Consider the following 18052-nt stretch of genomic DNA (forward strand, 5'->3'; position numbering starts at 1 on the left):
GTGGGTCGGCTCTAAGTACTCAGTGGGCCGGTTTGACACCACTAGTCTAGAACAGTGTTTCCCAACCATGGCAACTTGAAGATATCTGGACTTCAACTCCCAGAATTCCCCAGCCAGCATTCGCTGGCTGGGGAATTCTGGGAGTTGAAGTCCAAATATCTTCAAGTTGACAAGGTTGGGAAACAGTGCTCTAGAGCAGTGATTTTCAACCTTTTTTGATCCATGGCACATTTTTTACATTTACAAAAGCCTGGGGCACATTGAGGGGGGGGGGGCTTCCTCCCTTTTGCTCTATTTCTCTCTCCCTCCCTCTTTCTCTCCCTTCTTCTCTTTTCTCTCTCTCCATCCCTCTTCCTTCCTTCCTCTTTTTTGCTCTCTTTCTCCCTCCCTTCCTCCCTCTATGTCTTTCTCTCTCCCACTATCCCTTCCTCTCTCTCTCTTTCTTTCTTTCTCTTTCTTGCTCTCTCTCTTGTTCTCTTTCTCTCTCTTTCTTTCTCTCTCTCTCTTGCTTTCTCTCTCTTTCTTTCTTTCTCTCTCTCTCTTTTCTTTCTCTCTATCTTTCTCTCTTTTGTTTTCTTTTTCTGTCTCTCTCCTTCTTGCTTTCTTTCTCTCTCTCTCTTTCTCTCTTGTTCTCTTTCTCTCTTTCTTTCTTTCTCTCTCTCTCTTGCTTTCTCTCTCTTTCTTTCTTTTTCTCTCTTTCTTTCCCTCTTTCTCTCTCTTGCTTTCTTTCTCTCTCTCTCCTTCTTGCTTTCTTTCTCTCTCTCTTTCTTTCTCTCTCTCTTGTTTTCTTTCTTGCTTTCTCTCTCTCCCTCTCTCTCTTTCTTTCTCTCTCTCTTGTTTGCTTTCTCTCTCTGAGATTCGCAGCATACCTGACCATGTCTCACGGCACACTAGTGTGCCACGGCACACTGGTTGAAAAACACTGCTCTAGAGGAACACAACACAGCAAGCCACAAAGTGTGCTAATCGGTTTCAGTTTGCATACAGCAAAGTAAAACCAAACACGCTTAGCCCTCATTTGATGAGATAGCTGAGCCAAGACCGATCAAGCCAGAATTTGGTTTCATTTGGGGTTTAGCGTGCTGTGCGAAGAAACCAACCGCGATGGTTTGCAAGGCTTCGTATCGCGGGAGCGCCTTCATCGGATACAATATTCTACCCGAAGGTTGTGAAATGTGCATTAGCAAAACGAACCGCTACTGATCATATTGCTAAAGCAGTGGTGCATTTTGCAAGGCTGGTGGTGCTGCCTTGGAAGCTGTCCCCAGACAAATGCACACACACACTAACGCTAAGTTCCTCTTGGAGTGAAGAGAAGTATCTGTGCATGAATATGTGGGCAGAGAAAACCAGGAAGAACTTTTGAATCAGATGCGAGGCTTGCAAAAGACACGTCTGCCTTAACCACCCCCAAAAATATTGCTGCGTTCATGCCAACTTGTTTTGCCAAGGACCTCGGCTGAATGTTTTTGCACAACCCAACCCTGCGTTAATTTGGGGAACCTTCAGTTGGCTGGTTTGCATTTTACAGCTTGCACTGGCCGATAGTTGCACACTGTAAAGCTTATTTGATTTAGGGTGGCACATGACTGCCACCCTAATTATTTTAAATTATCCTGGTCAAACAAGCGATGGCTTAACGCAAGGTGAGATTTCCATCCATGCAAATGTAATTCCAGGATTCACCCAGATGTGGTAGAACAGCCTCCTCTTATTATGGAGCAGGATTTCCATCCGCTCAAGTCAAGATTATCTATGATTCTCTTTCCAAGGTGACTTAAAAACAAAGCTTAACAGTATAAAATATAAGTATATTATTTTTTCTATCAAAATAAGATTAAGTGTAGTGCGATTAGTATATGTTTATAAAATATAATGAAGCTCAAAAGAAAAATATGCAAAAATGTAACAATGCAGAATTACTTACTTATCTATTGTGATTTTTTTTTAAATGAATGGATGGATGGATGGTTGGATGGATCCCAGCGACCAGTTAGGTCCCACAGAGTTGGCCTTCTCCGGGTCCCGTCGACTAAACAATGTCGTTTGGCAGGACCCAGGGGAAGAGCCTTCTCTGTGGCGGCCCCGACCCTCTGGAAATAAACAAATCTCCAGGCAGACAAAAGTGTTCCAAGAAGCAACAAGGTACCTTTCCGTTCCCCAAATCCCTTTCCACCTGTTAACCCTCTTAACCTTCAGCAAGGGCATCTCTGTGGGTCAGTGCCCCTCCTTGACCCTTTCATCACCCCCCAAACACACAAAAACACACATATGCATTCCCCAGGTAGGCAAGGACCAGGGAGAGGCAGGACATCCCCCTCTCTCGCTCCAGGACCCCTCCCCAAAGGGCCTGGCGCTCTTGCCCCTGGCCACCAGCAGGGCCACATCTGGAAAGCCTGGTGAAGGAGGTCGGTGGGCCACTTGGTGACCCTGCTCTTGATCCCCTCCTTTTACCGCCTGCGCAGCGAAACCCTCTGCCCAAAAACACCCACTACCACCAGGCGAAGGGGACGCCAAAATGGGCGGGGGTCGTCAAAAGAAGGAAGAGGGCCCAGTAGAGAAGAGTTGTCCAGGCTGCCCAGCCCCGCGATGCCCAGCGAGCCGTTCCGGAGTCTCACCTTGGCCGCTGTCCTGGGCGAGAGCCGCTGTTGGAGCTGTTCCTCCTCCTTCCTCCTCCTTTTTCTCCTTTCTTCTCTTTCTCTTTCTTTTCCTTCTCCTTCCTCCTTTCCCCCTTCTTCTCTTTTTTTCTTCTCCTTCTCCTTCCTCCTCCTTTCCCCTTCTTCTCTTCCTTTTTCTCCTTCCCCCTTCCCCCCTTCTTTCTTCTCCTCCTCCTTCCTCCTCCTTTCCTCCTTCTAGTCCTTCTGCTTCTTTACTACTTCTCTTTCTCTTCTTCTCGTTCCTCTTCTTCTTTTCCTCTTTCTCCTTCTCCTCCTCCTTTCTCCCTCCTTCTCTTTCTCCTTCCCCTTCTCCGTCTCGAGAGAAAGAAAGGAGAAGCCGCCGCGCCGACGAGCGTGACTCAAAAGCGGAAAGGCGCTGCCGCCACCAGCCTCTTCCCCACCCGGTCCTGCCCTCTAGCGCCGCTGCCTCCGCCGAGGGGAGCGCGCCGCTCTGCGCGGATCCTAAGCGGGCGCAGCAGCCGCCGCCGGCCGGGAGAGCGCGCGCAAAAAGGCAGAGGCGCGCGGCGCCCGCCGAGCTGCCCTCAGAACAGGTGCGCCTGGTGGGCGGGGCCTCGGTGAAGCCCCGCCTCTAGCTGACACCCCCCCCCCCCATCTCTCTTCCTCCCTCCCCAACTCCACTCCGCGGAAAAAAGTATTTTCGGGGGCCCTCGCCCGGAGTTGTGCTTTGGGGTGTGTGTGTTGTTAAAGTTGTACAAAAACAGATAGAAAATTAACCTCAACTAATGGAGGGAGGGAGGCAGGGAGGGAAGGAAGGAAGGCAGGCAGGCAGGAAGGAAGGAAGGGAGGGAGGGAGAGAGAGAGAGAAGAGGGAAGGGAGGGAGGGGGAGGGAGGGAAGAAAGGGAGGGATGGAAGGAAGTGAGAGGGGGAGGGAAGGAAGGAAGGGAGAGAGGGAGGAAAGAAAGGAAGGGAGAGAGGGAAGGAAGGAAGGAAGAGAGAAGAGGGAGGGAAGGAAGGGAGAGAGGGGAGGGAAGGAAGGAAGGGAGAGAGGGAGGAAAGAAAGGAAGGGAGAGAGGGAAGGAAGGAAGGAAGAGAGAAGAGGGAGGGAAGGAAGGGAGAGAGGGGAGGGAAGGAAGGAAGGGAGAGAGGGAGGAAAGAAAGGAAGGGAGAGAGGGAAGGAAGGAAGGAAGAGAGAAGAGGGAGGGAAGGAAGGGAGAGAGGGGAGGGAAGGAAGGAAGGGAGAGAGGGAGGAAAGAAAGGAAGGGAGAGAGGGAAGGAAGGAAGGAAGAGAGAAGAGGGAGGGAAGGAAGGGAGAGAGGGGAGGGAAGGAAGGAAGGGAGAGAGGGAGGAAAGAAAGGAAGGGAGGGGGAGGGAAGGAAGGGAGAGAGGAAGAAGATAGGGTGGGTGACTGGATCGGAGGGAAGGAGGAGGGAGCAAAGGAAGGAAGGAAGGAGAAAGAAGGGAGGGAGAGAAGGAAGGGAGAGGGAGGGAAGAAAGGAGGGATGGAAGGAAAGGAGAAGGAGGGAGAGAAGAATGAAGGAAGGAGGATGGATGAACAGATATTGGAGACGGATGGATGGGAGGAAAGGAGGGAGGGAGGCAAAAATACAGAAAGAAGCAAAAAGAAAAAATAGGTGGGCGGAAGCTTCTGATTTCCAAATATTACACACACACACAATATAAAACTATAATTAAACAGTTATGTATAGCAATTATGTCATTTTCTTGAAAACACGTCTTCTTGTCTTATTTTACATTTTGCTCTCTTGGAAGAACTAATTATTTTCCCATCTTGTCCATATTAATTTTGCTAATTTTATTAGGATTGCGATTAATGGTAGCCTCCTGGTTGAACTTCCCCGATTCTCTCTGAACTTGCTCGATAAAAAATCATTTATTAGCTGAATAAATTGGACTCCCAACCCCAGTGGGTGGACGGCAAGCATATATGGGGCTGGCTGTAAGGCACTACCGAGTGTCCCCTTACCCTAATGGGGAGCCACTTAAATAAAATATTAGGATTATGCTGCAGCCTTAGTGGGTGACAATATATTCAGTGCAGGATGAAACTCATGTTCTTCTATTTATTTATTTATTTATTTATTCATTCATTCATTCATTCATTCATTCATTCATTCATTCATTCATTCATTCATTTATTTATTTATCAGATTTGTATGCCGCCCCGGCTAACAGCAATAATAATACAATATAAACAAATCTAATATTTCAGTTAATTATAAAAACCCCAATTTAGAAACCAATCATACATACTGACATACTAACATTGGCTGCCGATCAGTTTCCGGTCACAATTCAAAGTGTTGGTCATGACCTTTAAAGCCCTACATGGCATTGGGCCAGAATACCTCCGGAACCGCCTGCTACCGCACAAATCCCAGCGGCCGATAAGGTCCCACAGAGTTGGCCTTCTCCGGGTCCCGTCGACTAAACAATGTCGTCTGGCGGGCCCCAGGGGAAGAGCCTTCTCTGTGGCGGCCCCTCCCCTCTGGAATCAACTCCCCCCGGAGATTAGAACTGCTCCCACCCTCCTTGCCTTCCGTAAACTACTTAAGACCCACTTATACCACCAGGCATGGGGGATTTGAGACACCTTTTCCCCCAGGCTTATTATAATTTATGTTTGGTATGTATGTGCTGTTTGGTTTTTAATTATGATAGGGTTTTTAGTTTTTTTTTTAATATTAGATTTGTGCCAGCATAATATTGTTTTTATCGTTGTTGTGAGCCGCCCCGAGTCTTCGGAGAGGGGCGGCATACAAATCTAATAAATTTTTTATTATTATTATTATTATTATTATTATTATTATTATTATTATTATTATTATTATACCCTGCATAAATTTTATAAGCCTAGGGGGAGGGAAAGTCTCAATTCCCCCATGCCTGACGACAGAGGTGGGTTTTAAGGAGCTTACGAAAGGCAAGGAAGGTGGGGGCAACTCTGATATCTGGGGGGAGTTGGTTCCAAAGGGTCGGGGCCGCCACAGGGAAGGCTCTTCCCCTGGGTCCCGCCAAACGACACTGTTTAGTTGACAGAACCTGGAGAAGACCCACTCTGTGGGACCTAACTGGTCGCTGGGATTCGTGCGGCAGAAGGCGGTCCTGGAGATAATCTGGTCCGGTGCCATGAAGGGCTTTATAAGTCATAACCAACACTTTGAATTGTGACCGGAAACTGATCAGCAACCAATGCAGACTGCGGAGTGTTGGTGTGGCATGCAACATTGTATGCAACATTGCTGGGCTTCTCAACTCCCAGAAGCTGTCTTGACATCAAATGATGCGCAATTACTGTACTATGGAGGGGGTAAAAATGATGATTTTTTTTTTTTAAAGAGGATCTTCATCCCTGCTCCAAGCTGACAATGCTGTACGTTGTCTCCAAGCATCTCATTGGGGAGAAGGAGGAACCACATCAGCTGATCAAGCCAACCCTATAATCTCCATATGAATATCTGCCTTTCTTTGGAGGAAAAGAGGAAGTAGCTTTTATCAGGCCTTGCTAACTGCAAAAAAGCACCAGGTCTATTCTTGGCCATGTCTTTTCATTTCCTGTGCACATGAATCAAATTAGAAGTGCCTGGCTACTGTCTCTTTGACTGGGCAGGTTCCCTCCCGTTGTTTATGTTACAAAAGACTCCTTTATTTGCTAACCACCTGTTTCTCCTGGTGGTAATTCTTACGTCCCCCAACAAAACAGCCCACCTGACGGGGCCTCTTTTATTAAGGCTGGCTGCTTTCTGAAGAGAGAACAAGGGGGTCAGGGAGGGAGGTGCTGGTTTTATGTATTTATTCGTAAGACCATAAGAAGAGCCTTGCTGAATCGGGCCAAAGCCCATCGAGTCCAGCATAAGTGCACCAGTGTGCCTCCCGTCCCCTGTCCAATAGCCTCTCCTTATCTCATTTATCTTTTCTTCCTTTCAAATATGTCCACCTATACTTTTATATCTTTTCTTCTATTCTTTTCTTTACTTATATTATTACATATCTTTCTCTTCAATGTGTATTATGTATTGGACAAAATAAATAAACAAACAAACAAATAAATAAATAAATAAACCGCACTGTTTTACTAAAACTGGGCACACTTCAGATGAAGTCGTTCATTGCTTTAAAGCCATCTATTTATTAGGTGATTGGACTACAGCTGTTACCTTGGGAACCAAGGCTGAGCAACCTTTATGTATTATTTTTAAGTTAAAACGAACTTGCCTATGTACTGCATTCTACAAGCATATTACCGATATATATTTTGGCCATCAGCCTCTCCAGGGAGTTTGTTGATTTGAATGGTGGTTGTAGAAGAGCCGAGAGGGTAGCACCTCTTTGGTCTAACAGCTGAGGCTTAGAAACCAGGGCACAATTCAAAGTGTTGGTTATGACCTTTAAAGCCCTTCATGGCATTGGACCAGAATATCTCCGAGACCGCCTCCTGCCGCACGAATCCCAGCGACCGATTAGGTCCCACAGAGTGGGCCTTCTCCGGGTCCCGTCAACTAAACAATGTCGGTTGGCGGGCCCCAGGGGAAGAGCCTTCTCTGTGGCGGCACCGGTCCTCTGGAACCAACTCCCCCCGGAGATTAGGATTGCCCCTACTCTTCCTGCCTTCCGTAAACTCCTTAAAACCCACCTTTGTCGTCAGGCATGGGGGAATTGAAACATCTCCCCCTGGGCATGTTTAATTTATATATGGTATGCGTGTGTGTATGTCTGTTAGTATATGGGGTCTTTTAAATCTTTAAACATTTTAAAATTGTTAGATTATTCTGATTTGTTGTTACATGTTGTGAGCCGCCCCGAGTCTTCGGAGAGGGGCGGCATACAAATCGAATAAATAATAATAATAATAATAATAATAATAATAATAATAATAATAATAATAATAATAATAATAACTTTAGGCACAAAGCCAGCTGGGTGATCTTGAAGCCGGTCCCTTTCGCTCAGCCCCACGAAAGAGGCAATGGCAAAATTGAACACAAGGGATGGGGGGGGGGAGTCACAGTAAGGTATCAGTTAGTTTCCTATTCTTTTTACTTGGCACAGGTAGGACATTCTGTGTAATTTATTTACTTATTTGATTTTTTTATACCACCCTTCTTAGACTCAGGGTGGCTTACAATATGTTAGCCAGCATATTGCCCCCAACAATCTGGGTCCTCATTTGACCCACCTTGGAAGGATGGAAGGCTTCCAAGGTGGGTCTTCGGAGAGGGGCGGCATACAAATCTAAATAATAAGGCTGAGTCCATTGGCTGCCGATCAGTTTCCGGTCACAATTCAAAGTGTTGGTCATGACCTTTAAAGCCCTACATGGCATTGGACCAGAATACCTCTGGAACCGCCTGCTACCGCACGAATCCCAGCGGCCGATAAGGTCCCAGAGTTGGCCTTCTCCGGGTCCCGTCGACTAAACAATGTCATCTGGCGGGCCCCAGGGGAAGAGCCTTCTCTGTGGCGGCCCCGGCACTCTGGAATCAACTCGCCCCAGAGATTAGAACTGCTCCCACCCTCGTCTTCCGTAAATTATTTAAGACCCACTTATACCGCCAGGCATGGGGGATTTGAGGCATCTTTCCCCCAGGCTTATTATAATTTATGTTTGGTATGTATGTGCTGTTTGGTTTTTAATTATTATAGGGTTTTTAGTTTTTTTAATATTAGATTTGTGCCATTATAATATTGTTTTTATCATTGTTGCGAGCCACCCCGAGTCTTCGGAGAGGGGCGGCATACAAATCTAATAAATAAGAAAAAATAAGAGTCAACCTTGAGCCAGTGATGAGATTTGAACCGCTGACCTACAGATCTAGCAGTCAGCTTTAGTGGCCTGCAGTACTGCACTCTACCCTTGTGCCACCTCGGCTCATCTAATGTTAGAGAATCTAATTGCCAGATTTTTTTTTTAAAAAAAAATCTTATGTAATTTTTTTAAAAATAAAAAAGATCTTATGTATGGAAGTCTAACTTGAAGCAAAAATCTGTTTGTTCTTTCTGTAATTTTAATGGACCAGCACCACCTGTTGGTCAGCCCAGGACATTGCAAGTCCTCTAAACTCCACTTACCAACTTGGTTAAAGTTGGGAAAGCAATCCACAAGTTTGGAGAACCCCTCTTCTACACTGGAGCTAGATATTCACCCACTATTGCAAACATTGCAAGTATTTTAGTGAATTAAATCCCATCTTTCTCTTTAGGACTTTTTAAAAAAACGAATTAGATTTTGTTGCTCTCTTGCAAGATGGATCAATGCTATCCATCTTGCAAGATGGATAGCATAGAGGCTATCTTGCAATGCTCTTGCAAGATAGCCTCTATGCTATCAGGAGATTGCCAGGGGTGTTGTTGTTGTTATTATTATTATTACCTTTTTATTCACAGAAGGGCGATATAGGTTTTGGGAGCACTCTTTCTCTCACAAAGTTTAGCGATAGATGTTGACCAAGCAGCAATGGGTAAGACAGGAAGCCAGGCGTGTTGACCTGTTTTGAAAACTCTTATTCTTCATTTTACAAATCCAGACATCCTGCTCATTCATTCAATTAACTTTTAGGTTTGGATGAATTATTCACCTGCAGGACAAAGATCCTGAGTAATTTGCCGTCCATAGTGCATATATCTGACGATTCTCAATCATCCCAAGCCATAGTTGTCCCAAAGGTTCTTTTTCAAGAGGCAACTGGACTTTAGTTTGGTTTTTTTTAAGGAGTTTTGCTTCTCATCCAAGAAACTTCTTTGGAATTTCAGCTCAGAGTTGAAGAAGCTTTTTGGATGAGAAGCAAAACTTCTTCAAAGAAAAACCAAGATAAAGTCCAGTTGCCTCTTGAAAAATACACTTTTGTGACAATTCATACTGCTTGCATAACTTTGGTTTATCACAAACTACTCCTTTTATGATAATTTTTATTTATTTATTTGTTGGATTTGTATGCCGCCCCTCTCCGCAGACTCGGGGCGGCTAACAACAATGATAAAAAAAACATGTAACAATCCAATTTAATAAAACAACTAAAAACCCTTATTATAAAAACCAAACATACAAACATACCATACATAACATGTAATGCCCTAGGGGAAGGAATATCCTAACTCCATGCCTGGCGACAAAGGTGGGTCTTGAGTAATTTGCGAAAGACAAGGAGGGTGGGGGGAGTTGATTCCCGAGGGCTGGGGCCGCCAAAGAGAAGGTTCTTCCCCTGGGGCCCGCCAAACGGCATTGTTTGGTCAACGGGACTCGGAGAAGGCCAACTCTGTGGGACCTTATTGGTCACTGGGATTCGTGCGGTGGAAGGCGGTTCCGGATGTATTCTGGCCCAATGCCATGTAGGGCTTTAAAGGTCATTACCAACACTTTGAATTGTGACCGGAAACCGATCGGCGGCCAGTGCAGTTTCTTGGGTCAGTTATCTTTGCAAGCAGAATACTGTATATATACCCTGAAATATCTACTCAAAAGCTACTTGACATGATCAGGGCTATGTAAAGAGATGAGAAATACACCCCTGATTTCAAAGGAAGGACCAAATCCAATTAGAAACATAGAAACATAGAAGTCTGACGGCAGAAAAAGACCTCATGGTCCATCTAGTCTGCCCTTATACTATTTTCTGTATTTTATCTTAGGATGGATATATGTTTATCCCAGGCATGTTTAAATTCAGTTACTGTGGATTTATCTACCACGTCTGCTGGAAGTTTGTTCCAAGGATCTACTACTCTTTCAGTAAAATAATATTTTCTCATGTTGCTTTTGATCTTTTCCCCAACTTCAGATTGTGTCCCCTTGTTGTTGTGTTCACTTTCCTATTAAAAACACTTCCCTCCTGGACCTTATTTAACCCTTTAATATATTTAAATGTTTCGATCATGTCTCCCCTTTTCCTTCTGTCCTCCAGACTATACAGATTGAGTTCATGAAGTCTTTCCTGATACGTTTTATGCTTAAGACCTTCCACCATTCTTGTAGCGCGTCTTTGGACCCGTTCAATTTTGTCAATATCTTTTTGTAGGTGAGGTCTCCAGAACTGAACACAGTATTCCAAATGTGGTCTCACCAGCATTCTATATAGCGGGATCATAATCTCCCTCTTCCTGCTTGTTATACCTCTAGCTATGCAGCCAAGCATCCTACATGCTTTCCCTACCGCTTTCCCTACCGCCTGACTGCACAAATTATTCCTCCACTCCTATGTGTGGGCTCTTTTCTTCCATTGCAGACAGGGAGGTGGGGAAGGAATTTTGCAAGCTTATCAGCAATGAAAGCCCAAATCATAGACAAGTGCAGATGTGTTCCATTGCTAAGTACCATAGCAGAATTAAAAGCTGGTTAAGAAAAAATAAAATGTAGCTACCATCCCTGGCTAGCAGATCCGGCCTCCAACCAAAGTCAGTTTCTATATTCTATAACTTTTCTGCACTTATGGCCCACACAAGTTGGATCACCATAAAATGGACAACTCTTCCAGAAATTGCTAACCGATTGTTTTAAGTTTTCACACAACAGAATAATGTTGTGCCTGGGATTTTAATCAGATTGTCCATATTTCAGTTATGCATAAAACCAGGTCAAAATCGGTTGTCTTGCTCCCATCACTTTGAGTAGGATTCTCAGGGAAATGTTGGGTAGCAAATCATTAGAAAGTGGAACGCTAAGTTAATTGCTTAGGAACTGGCGTGCTGGAATATAATGTATTGATGGAGTTAAAACTAAGTCGTCGGGATATAGAGGATATTTCAGAACTACTTTGCAACAATGTCAACATGGCAAGAGAGCTTTTTATCTAGTTGTTCCTGTTTTAAGAAAAAGAACTCAAAGAAACTTTTGACTGTGGTGAGAATTCTATCATAAAGTTGGAACAGAGTGTTTGAACTTGTAAAAGTCAGACATAACCCACCCATATAGAGAGAATATTTGTAGCTCAGGCTTGAACATTGGGGTCTTTGGAGCTCTCTTGAGCTTGTTAGTTTTCTCGCAGACGTTTCATTGCCAAACTAGGTAACATCATCAGTGTTGGCATGGATAATTGTTGTGGTTAGCTCTGGCCCAGCTCCTGCCCCAAGGACTGTGGATGTGGGGGAGACATCCACATGCTGCAGGCCTGTTTTGCCCCCGGGTGGAATCTGATGTTGAAAGTTCCTCTGACCAAGAGGACATGAGTGACAGGGAGGAGAGTGTGGCAGACAGCTCAGAAGGAGATCAATTCTCTAGCTCCTCCTTGGATTCAGAACAAGAGTTAATGATACAGCCAGGCATGCAGAGAGCAATGCATAGGCAACAACAACTGAGAGATTATTATCAAAGAAAATAAGGCCACCTGTGGTTGGGTGGGGCTGTGGTCATTAGTGAGGCTGCTATAAAGAGCAGCCTGTGGGTTTGGCCATTGTGGAGGATTATCTGATCGTTGTGTTTCGTGACTGCTTTACTGACTTTGACCTTTTGTGTCCTGATTTTTCCCCACTTTGAAACTAAACCAGAGCAAAGTTGTGTTTCACTTTGTGAAAGAAGAAGGATTGTGAATTGCCCCACAGCTGCAAGCTAAGTATCACAGAACTGATAAGGGACTTGTACAAATTACCAGTTTGTTTGGGGATGAGTGCTCTTTGCTATACCAAAAGAGGGCTTGGTTTCAGTGAATTTTCATTATAAAGAACATTGTTTTGAATTTTCAAACGTGTGTGTGTCTGAAATTTGCACCTGTGAATTTGTGGGAGGATTCTACCAGAGAGCCCGAAAGAACAGATAATGTTACCAAGTTTGGTAATGAAACGTTTGCAAGAAAAATGAACAGTGATTCTAAAGGGACATTTTTAGGGAGCAGGTACGTTTCTCATTTCATCTCTAATTCCTAGTAAAGTTAAGATAACATAAAGGATACATATTCTTTTGATGTCCCCTTAGGGCTTAGGACATCTTTGGTCAATGGATGGAAAATTCTATTCAACATTCAAACCTTAAGGTCTATCAATGGTTAGCTTGGGTCATTTTGGAGAGTTGGTTGGTAAAATAAAAAGTGGTGAGGAAAAATTAAATCACATGCCTTTAAAACAGAAAATAAGATGCCATGAATGATAAAACGTTGTTGAAACATTTATTTTTATATATATTTCACAAAATTGTTCACAAAAAAGTATTGAAACTCAAAAAAGGAATTAGATCTGAATTGAATACAGAGATGAAGTGTACAAGATAAATGAGCAGGCAAAAATTAAAAGGTACTGAAAGTGATTTTTTTTTTTTAAACTTCAGATTGAAAAAAGACGAACAGTTCAACTGTTCGGTTTAAATAAAGATTTGCTAGATATACATGTGTTTCATGAATACCAATGCTGGTTATTTTGAGGCAAGTAAAATTCCTCAATTTTTTCCTTCATGCTTTTTCTTCTTCTTCTTCTTCTCTTAGAAATATACTGTTTACAAAATGAAACTTGAGCAGTCCAGGAAAAGCTATTTTTCCATTAAAATTTATGAAAACCATAAATTGAGACAAACCTAAGATTCCCAATGGAATCAAGATTAACTTCCCGCTATCACCACATTAAAATAATCACATGCTTATTGGAACACCAATCTGCAACCTGTCGGGACACCTGTTTCCAACGAAGAGGGTGATTTTTTTCCCCCTGAAAAATTGAATTTAAAAACCTTTAGTGTGATGCAGTAATACAGACTGGTGTATTACATTCGTAACAGCCTTTTAAAATGGCAGCTAATAATAATAATAATAATAATAATACTGGATTAAAAATAATTTAGAATTTTCTTCCCAAAACAGAGCGTAAGGGTAGGCCTACAGTTATAAAACTTGTTTTTAACTCCAAATAAATACTCTGATAATGCATAATGTGAATCCTTTTGACATATTCTAGTTTACGAACGGCATTTGGGTTTTTAAAAAAAAAATATGATTGGAACAAAAAATAACAACTTGGTCAGGTTAGCACTTTCTTTCAAATTAAAAAAAAAATGCCTAGGGTTTTAGACAATTATGGTATTTTGAATTTTGTTTCCCCCTCCCCTTTCTTCATTTTGAAGTCAAAATGCTTTATCATCTAAGCGTTATTTTTATTAATTTTTGAGTTTTTGGTCGTGTTGCATTATTAGAATTATTACTCACTTTAAAAAGCTTTTTTTTGCACTCTTGCCAAGTGCCAAGTTCAAGGTTGGTCTGCAATTTGTAAAAGAAAACATCTAAAAGTCAGTATTTCTCTTTTTTAAAAAAGGATTTTTTTTGTTTTGTTTTCCATTCTCCAGACTGCACACACCCAATAATCTTACATTCGGAATACACGCTTTCCTCTTTATAAAGAAAAATGAAATTAAAAAAATTACAGTAAACGTCACTTTTACATTCTATCCATTAAAGTGCTCCTTTGTCTGGCTGCCCACCCCACCCACCCCCTTCTTCTTCGGATAAAGCAAAGCGACTGCAATTCAACCCCCTCCATTCTGCATTCACAACACGAATTTCGCTTCTGTCTTAAAATCAAAGGCCTGAGTTAGGAAACCATTTAAAAAAGTTAGGAGAACTTCAAGGAAGAATTAACACGGCTTGGTGCCTCTTTGGACAGCATTCGACAATGCCGTCCAATTACTGAAGACTGTTTCATTTCCCTCTTAAGGGTGGGTTAAAACAGGAGTCTCCCAACTTTGGGAACTTTTAACCCTGGAGAACTTCAACTCGTGGAATAATCAGGAGTTGAAGTCCTCCAGGGTTAAAGTTGCCAACGTTGGTGACCCCCTTAGATTAAAAAGTTTCTGAAAAAGAGAATGAGGTATCGTTCAGGGGTTTTGTATTTTTTTTTCCTTAAAAGAAAATAACAATTCAACCGTTTTGCATTAACGATTCTCCTGGCTTTTTTCTCTATTAAAACTGCAAGAAGAGGGGATATTTCTTTCTTAACCTCCTCCCCAAAAATAATTTTTTTAAAAAAATTCCAGGGTAAAAGCATGCAAAACAAAACAAAACACACAAACAAACCCAGAATAAGAAATTACACCACCCTTTTCCTCCCAATCTGGTACTTTTCAAAAAAATAAAATAAATAAATGTTGATTTACAACTCTCATTGCCTCTCAAGCCAGCATAAGCAAGTAATGAAAATTGCAGCCCAACGCATGTGGAAACCACACCAGACGGAAAATACGAGGAAGACTTAAAACACAGACGTCATCGATAGGTTGGAAGAGGGGGGGGGGTTCTTTAACCCCCCCTTAATGCAGTGACGCATATCCCTTTCTTTAATAAAAGTTAACTGGGTTTCCTATTTTGAAAGCGAACAAACCATGATTTCCCATGAAAGCTAACCTGGAATATCCCATCGCCTGAGTGGTGATGACATTTTACCCCTTTCCCCCCTATCCCACCCCACCCCAAAAATATTGTTTTAAGTCTGTTTTTTTTGTTTCCCTTCCCCGGAGTGGAATACAAGATCAGGTGACAATAGAAGGTATTTGTATATTTTATAAACAAGCATTTGCCCTGGCGTCGATCTTATTATTAATTATTATCCTATTGTTATTTTCTTTTTTCCTTCGGAGAATCAAGTTGTGCCCTCGGGTCAATGTGCCGTTAAATGATTTCAAAGCTGAAAGGGGATAAAAAATGCAACGCAAAAAACGCTGAACTGTTATCGTTCGCTACATTTGTCCGTTGTTGTTCAGACGACAATTCAGTTTTCGGGATTTTTCGTTGTTGGGGGGTTCTTTTTTCAATGAAAACCGAATCGTCGGGGCAAGGGGGGAGCGGAGGGGGGGGGGCAAAGAGAGGGGAAAGGAAAAGAGAGAGAGAAAAAATTTCCTACGATTTTAAAACGAGTAAACGTGACGTAAAAAGTTATTAACAAACCCACTATTACAAATCGTCATATTTCCCCCACCCACCCCCTAGGGTTTCAGCTATTACAGACACAATAAAATGGCGGGGTGTTTTGCAAAAATATTTTTTTTTCTTTTTTTAAATTATCATGCGAGGATTCACCTTTTTTTTGGGGGGGGGGGGGAGAATTTGGGTTGCTCTCGAATGACGTTTCCCCACCCCCAACCCCAGGATTTATTTTTTTTTGCTTTTTTGTGTGGTTTTTTGGGTTTTTTTTCTTTTTGTTTAAATCCTTTTTTTTTAATTTCAGTTAATTACCAAACCTTTAAATACACTGTAATCTACCCCTAGAGGTCAGCCCCCCCCGAAAGCTGACGGGATATATATTTATTTTACATTCAAGCTTTTTTTTTTTTTTTAATATATCTAAACAACCCTGTTGTAGCATATGACTTACTGGAGAAGCAGCCTTGTCCGTCTCCTCCCTCCCACCCACTTCTTATTTTTAATTATTATTATTATTTTTTGCAGTTATTCAGTCTTCATGATTGGTTTTTTTTCGTGGCGAGCTGGAAACAAAACAAAACAAAACAAACCCGCCCCCATTCACCCCCCCCAAACCCTCCCCCCCCCCTAAAATGCGTTGCTAATCAACGTTGCAACAGTCTTGAGACTCCGGAAGGGATCTTGGAAAATCGTTTTGTCCAAGTTAATTCTCGTAGCATGAGAGAGAGAGGAAGAGCATTGCACACGGGGAGGGGGGGGAGTTGGGAGTGGAGGGGGCGGGACGGGAGTACGAGTCCAACCATCAAGATAGGGAAAACTATCTACACAACTCCGAAAGCGCAGCGTCCCTCTTGTGTTTCCTCTTTTTCCCTTGGCAAAATGGTTGTGGCTTGGTGCCCTGGTACTGTTTGTTCGTCACCAAGGCGCCGTGGCTGGAATTCCCTGGACCTTGGATGCTTTTGTTGGAAGAAGTGCGGAAGAGCCTCACGGAAGCGTGCTGTGGGGTAGAAAAGGAGAGAGAGAGAGAAAAAGAGATGGTGAAGACCGGCGAGACTTCTTCTGCTCCGTCACAAAAAAGCGAAAATGGGGTTAAGGAGAGTAGCTGGGTCTCAGTGGTGAAGGGAACGAGTTAGAAACTGGGAGATGGGGAGTTCTAGTTCTTAGGCCATGAAAGCCTTAGGCTGATCCTTTGGAGTTTGTGAGAGTTCTGGCCCTGCTTTAAGTATGGAAGACAGTTGGTGACTTTGGGCCAATCACCAGATGACTGGGAATTCTAATCTCATTTTGGGCACGAAAGACAGCTGGGTTGGGTGACTTTGGGCCAATCACCAAGTAATTGGGAGTTCTAGTCCCATTTTGGGTATGAAAGACAGCTGGATTGGGTGACTTTGGGCCAATCACAAGGTAACTGGGAGTTCTAGTCTCATTTTGGGCATGAAAGGTGGCTGGGTTGGGTGACTTTGGGCCAATCACCAGGAAATGGCGAGTTGGAGCCTTGCCTTAGGCATGAAAGTTGGCTGGGTGACTAGTAGACTGGGAGTTCTAGTCCCATTGTAGGCGTGGAAGCTAGCTGGATGACTTTGACCAATCACCAGGAGATGGTAAGTTCTAGCCCTGCCTTAGCCATGAAAAGCCAATTGGTGACTTTGGGCCAATCACCAGGAAACTAGGCGTTCTGAGTCCTGCCTTAGGGCAGTGTTTCCCAACCTTGGCAACTTGAAGAGATCTGGACTTCAACTCCCAGAATTCCCCAGCCAGCATTCGCTGGCTGGGGAATTCTGGGAGTTGAAGTCCAGATCTCTTCAAGTTGCCAAGGTTGGGAAACACTGCCTTAGGGCATATGAAGGGTGACTTGGAAGCCATTGCTCTCTTTCAGCCCAAATTACTTCCTTAACTGTATTAAATTTATATGCCGCCCACTTCCTTCTGCAAAGCGACTCTTATCTCACAGAGTTGTTGTTGTGGGGAAAAGAGGAGGAGGAAGGGGGAACATTAGGTATGTCCACCGCCTTGAGATGCTTATAAAGTAATAATAAAGGCAAAATTTAAAAACAACCTAATACAGTGGTTCTCAACCTGGGGGTCGGGACCCCTTTGGGGGTCAAACGACCGTTTCACAGGGGTCGCCTAAGACCGTGGGAAAAGACAAATTTCCCATGGTGTTAGGAACTAAACCTTCTATTCTGCCGCCTTGGAACATATTTTTACAATCCGACCAATCAGGCGTTTACAGCGAGGACGTCCCTCTGAACTTCCTGCCAATCAGCTTAAAGCTCTGTTGGGAGAATTGGCGCTAGGCTTATGGCTGGTGGTCACCCCAACATGAGGAGCTGTATTAAGGAGTCACAGCATTAGAAAAGTTGAGAACCGCTGACCTAACGCAATGAATTTAAGGGCGTTTGTCCGACTGCGTCACATATTAAAAGAAATGACCAATGCTCGATTCTACTTATCGGGAAGGGAATCGCCATTATTCCCGGAGTGCGGATTTAAGTTATCCCAAGCTACGTTGAAGAGCAATATCTCTGGAGCTCCAGGGTGGGGAGAGAATCACAGCACCGGGCGGGCTTCAGATACTCTTGGGAGGGGAG

General features: G+C 43.4%; 2 protein-coding genes across 3 annotated transcripts in view; both read right to left on the bottom strand.

The window, feature by feature from the left end:
* ADCY7 (adenylate cyclase 7) overlaps positions 1 to 3135 on the bottom strand; it is a 99530-nt gene extending 96395 nt beyond the window's left edge. Inside the window, exon 1 of the mRNA XM_070760195.1 lies at positions 2619 to 3135. The gene's annotated coding sequence lies outside the window, so the exon portion shown is untranslated. The remainder of the gene's footprint in view (positions 1 to 2618) is intronic.
* A 12506-nt stretch (positions 3136 to 15641) lies between these two features.
* Positions 15642 to 18052, bottom strand: part of TENT4B (terminal nucleotidyltransferase 4B) — a 48829-nt gene continuing 46418 nt past the window's right edge. For both annotated transcript variants that reach the window (XM_070760198.1, XM_070760197.1), the window contains one exon: positions 15642 to 16458. In XM_070760198.1, coding sequence (XP_070616299.1) covers positions 16279 to 16458 — 180 coding nt within the window. In that variant the 3' untranslated portion in view covers positions 15642 to 16278. The remainder of the gene's footprint in view (positions 16459 to 18052) is intronic.

This window comes from Erythrolamprus reginae, chromosome 9 (assembly GCF_031021105.1).
Source record: "Erythrolamprus reginae isolate rEryReg1 chromosome 9, rEryReg1.hap1, whole genome shotgun sequence".
Lineage (NCBI taxonomy): Eukaryota > Metazoa > Chordata > Lepidosauria > Squamata > Dipsadidae > Erythrolamprus > Erythrolamprus reginae.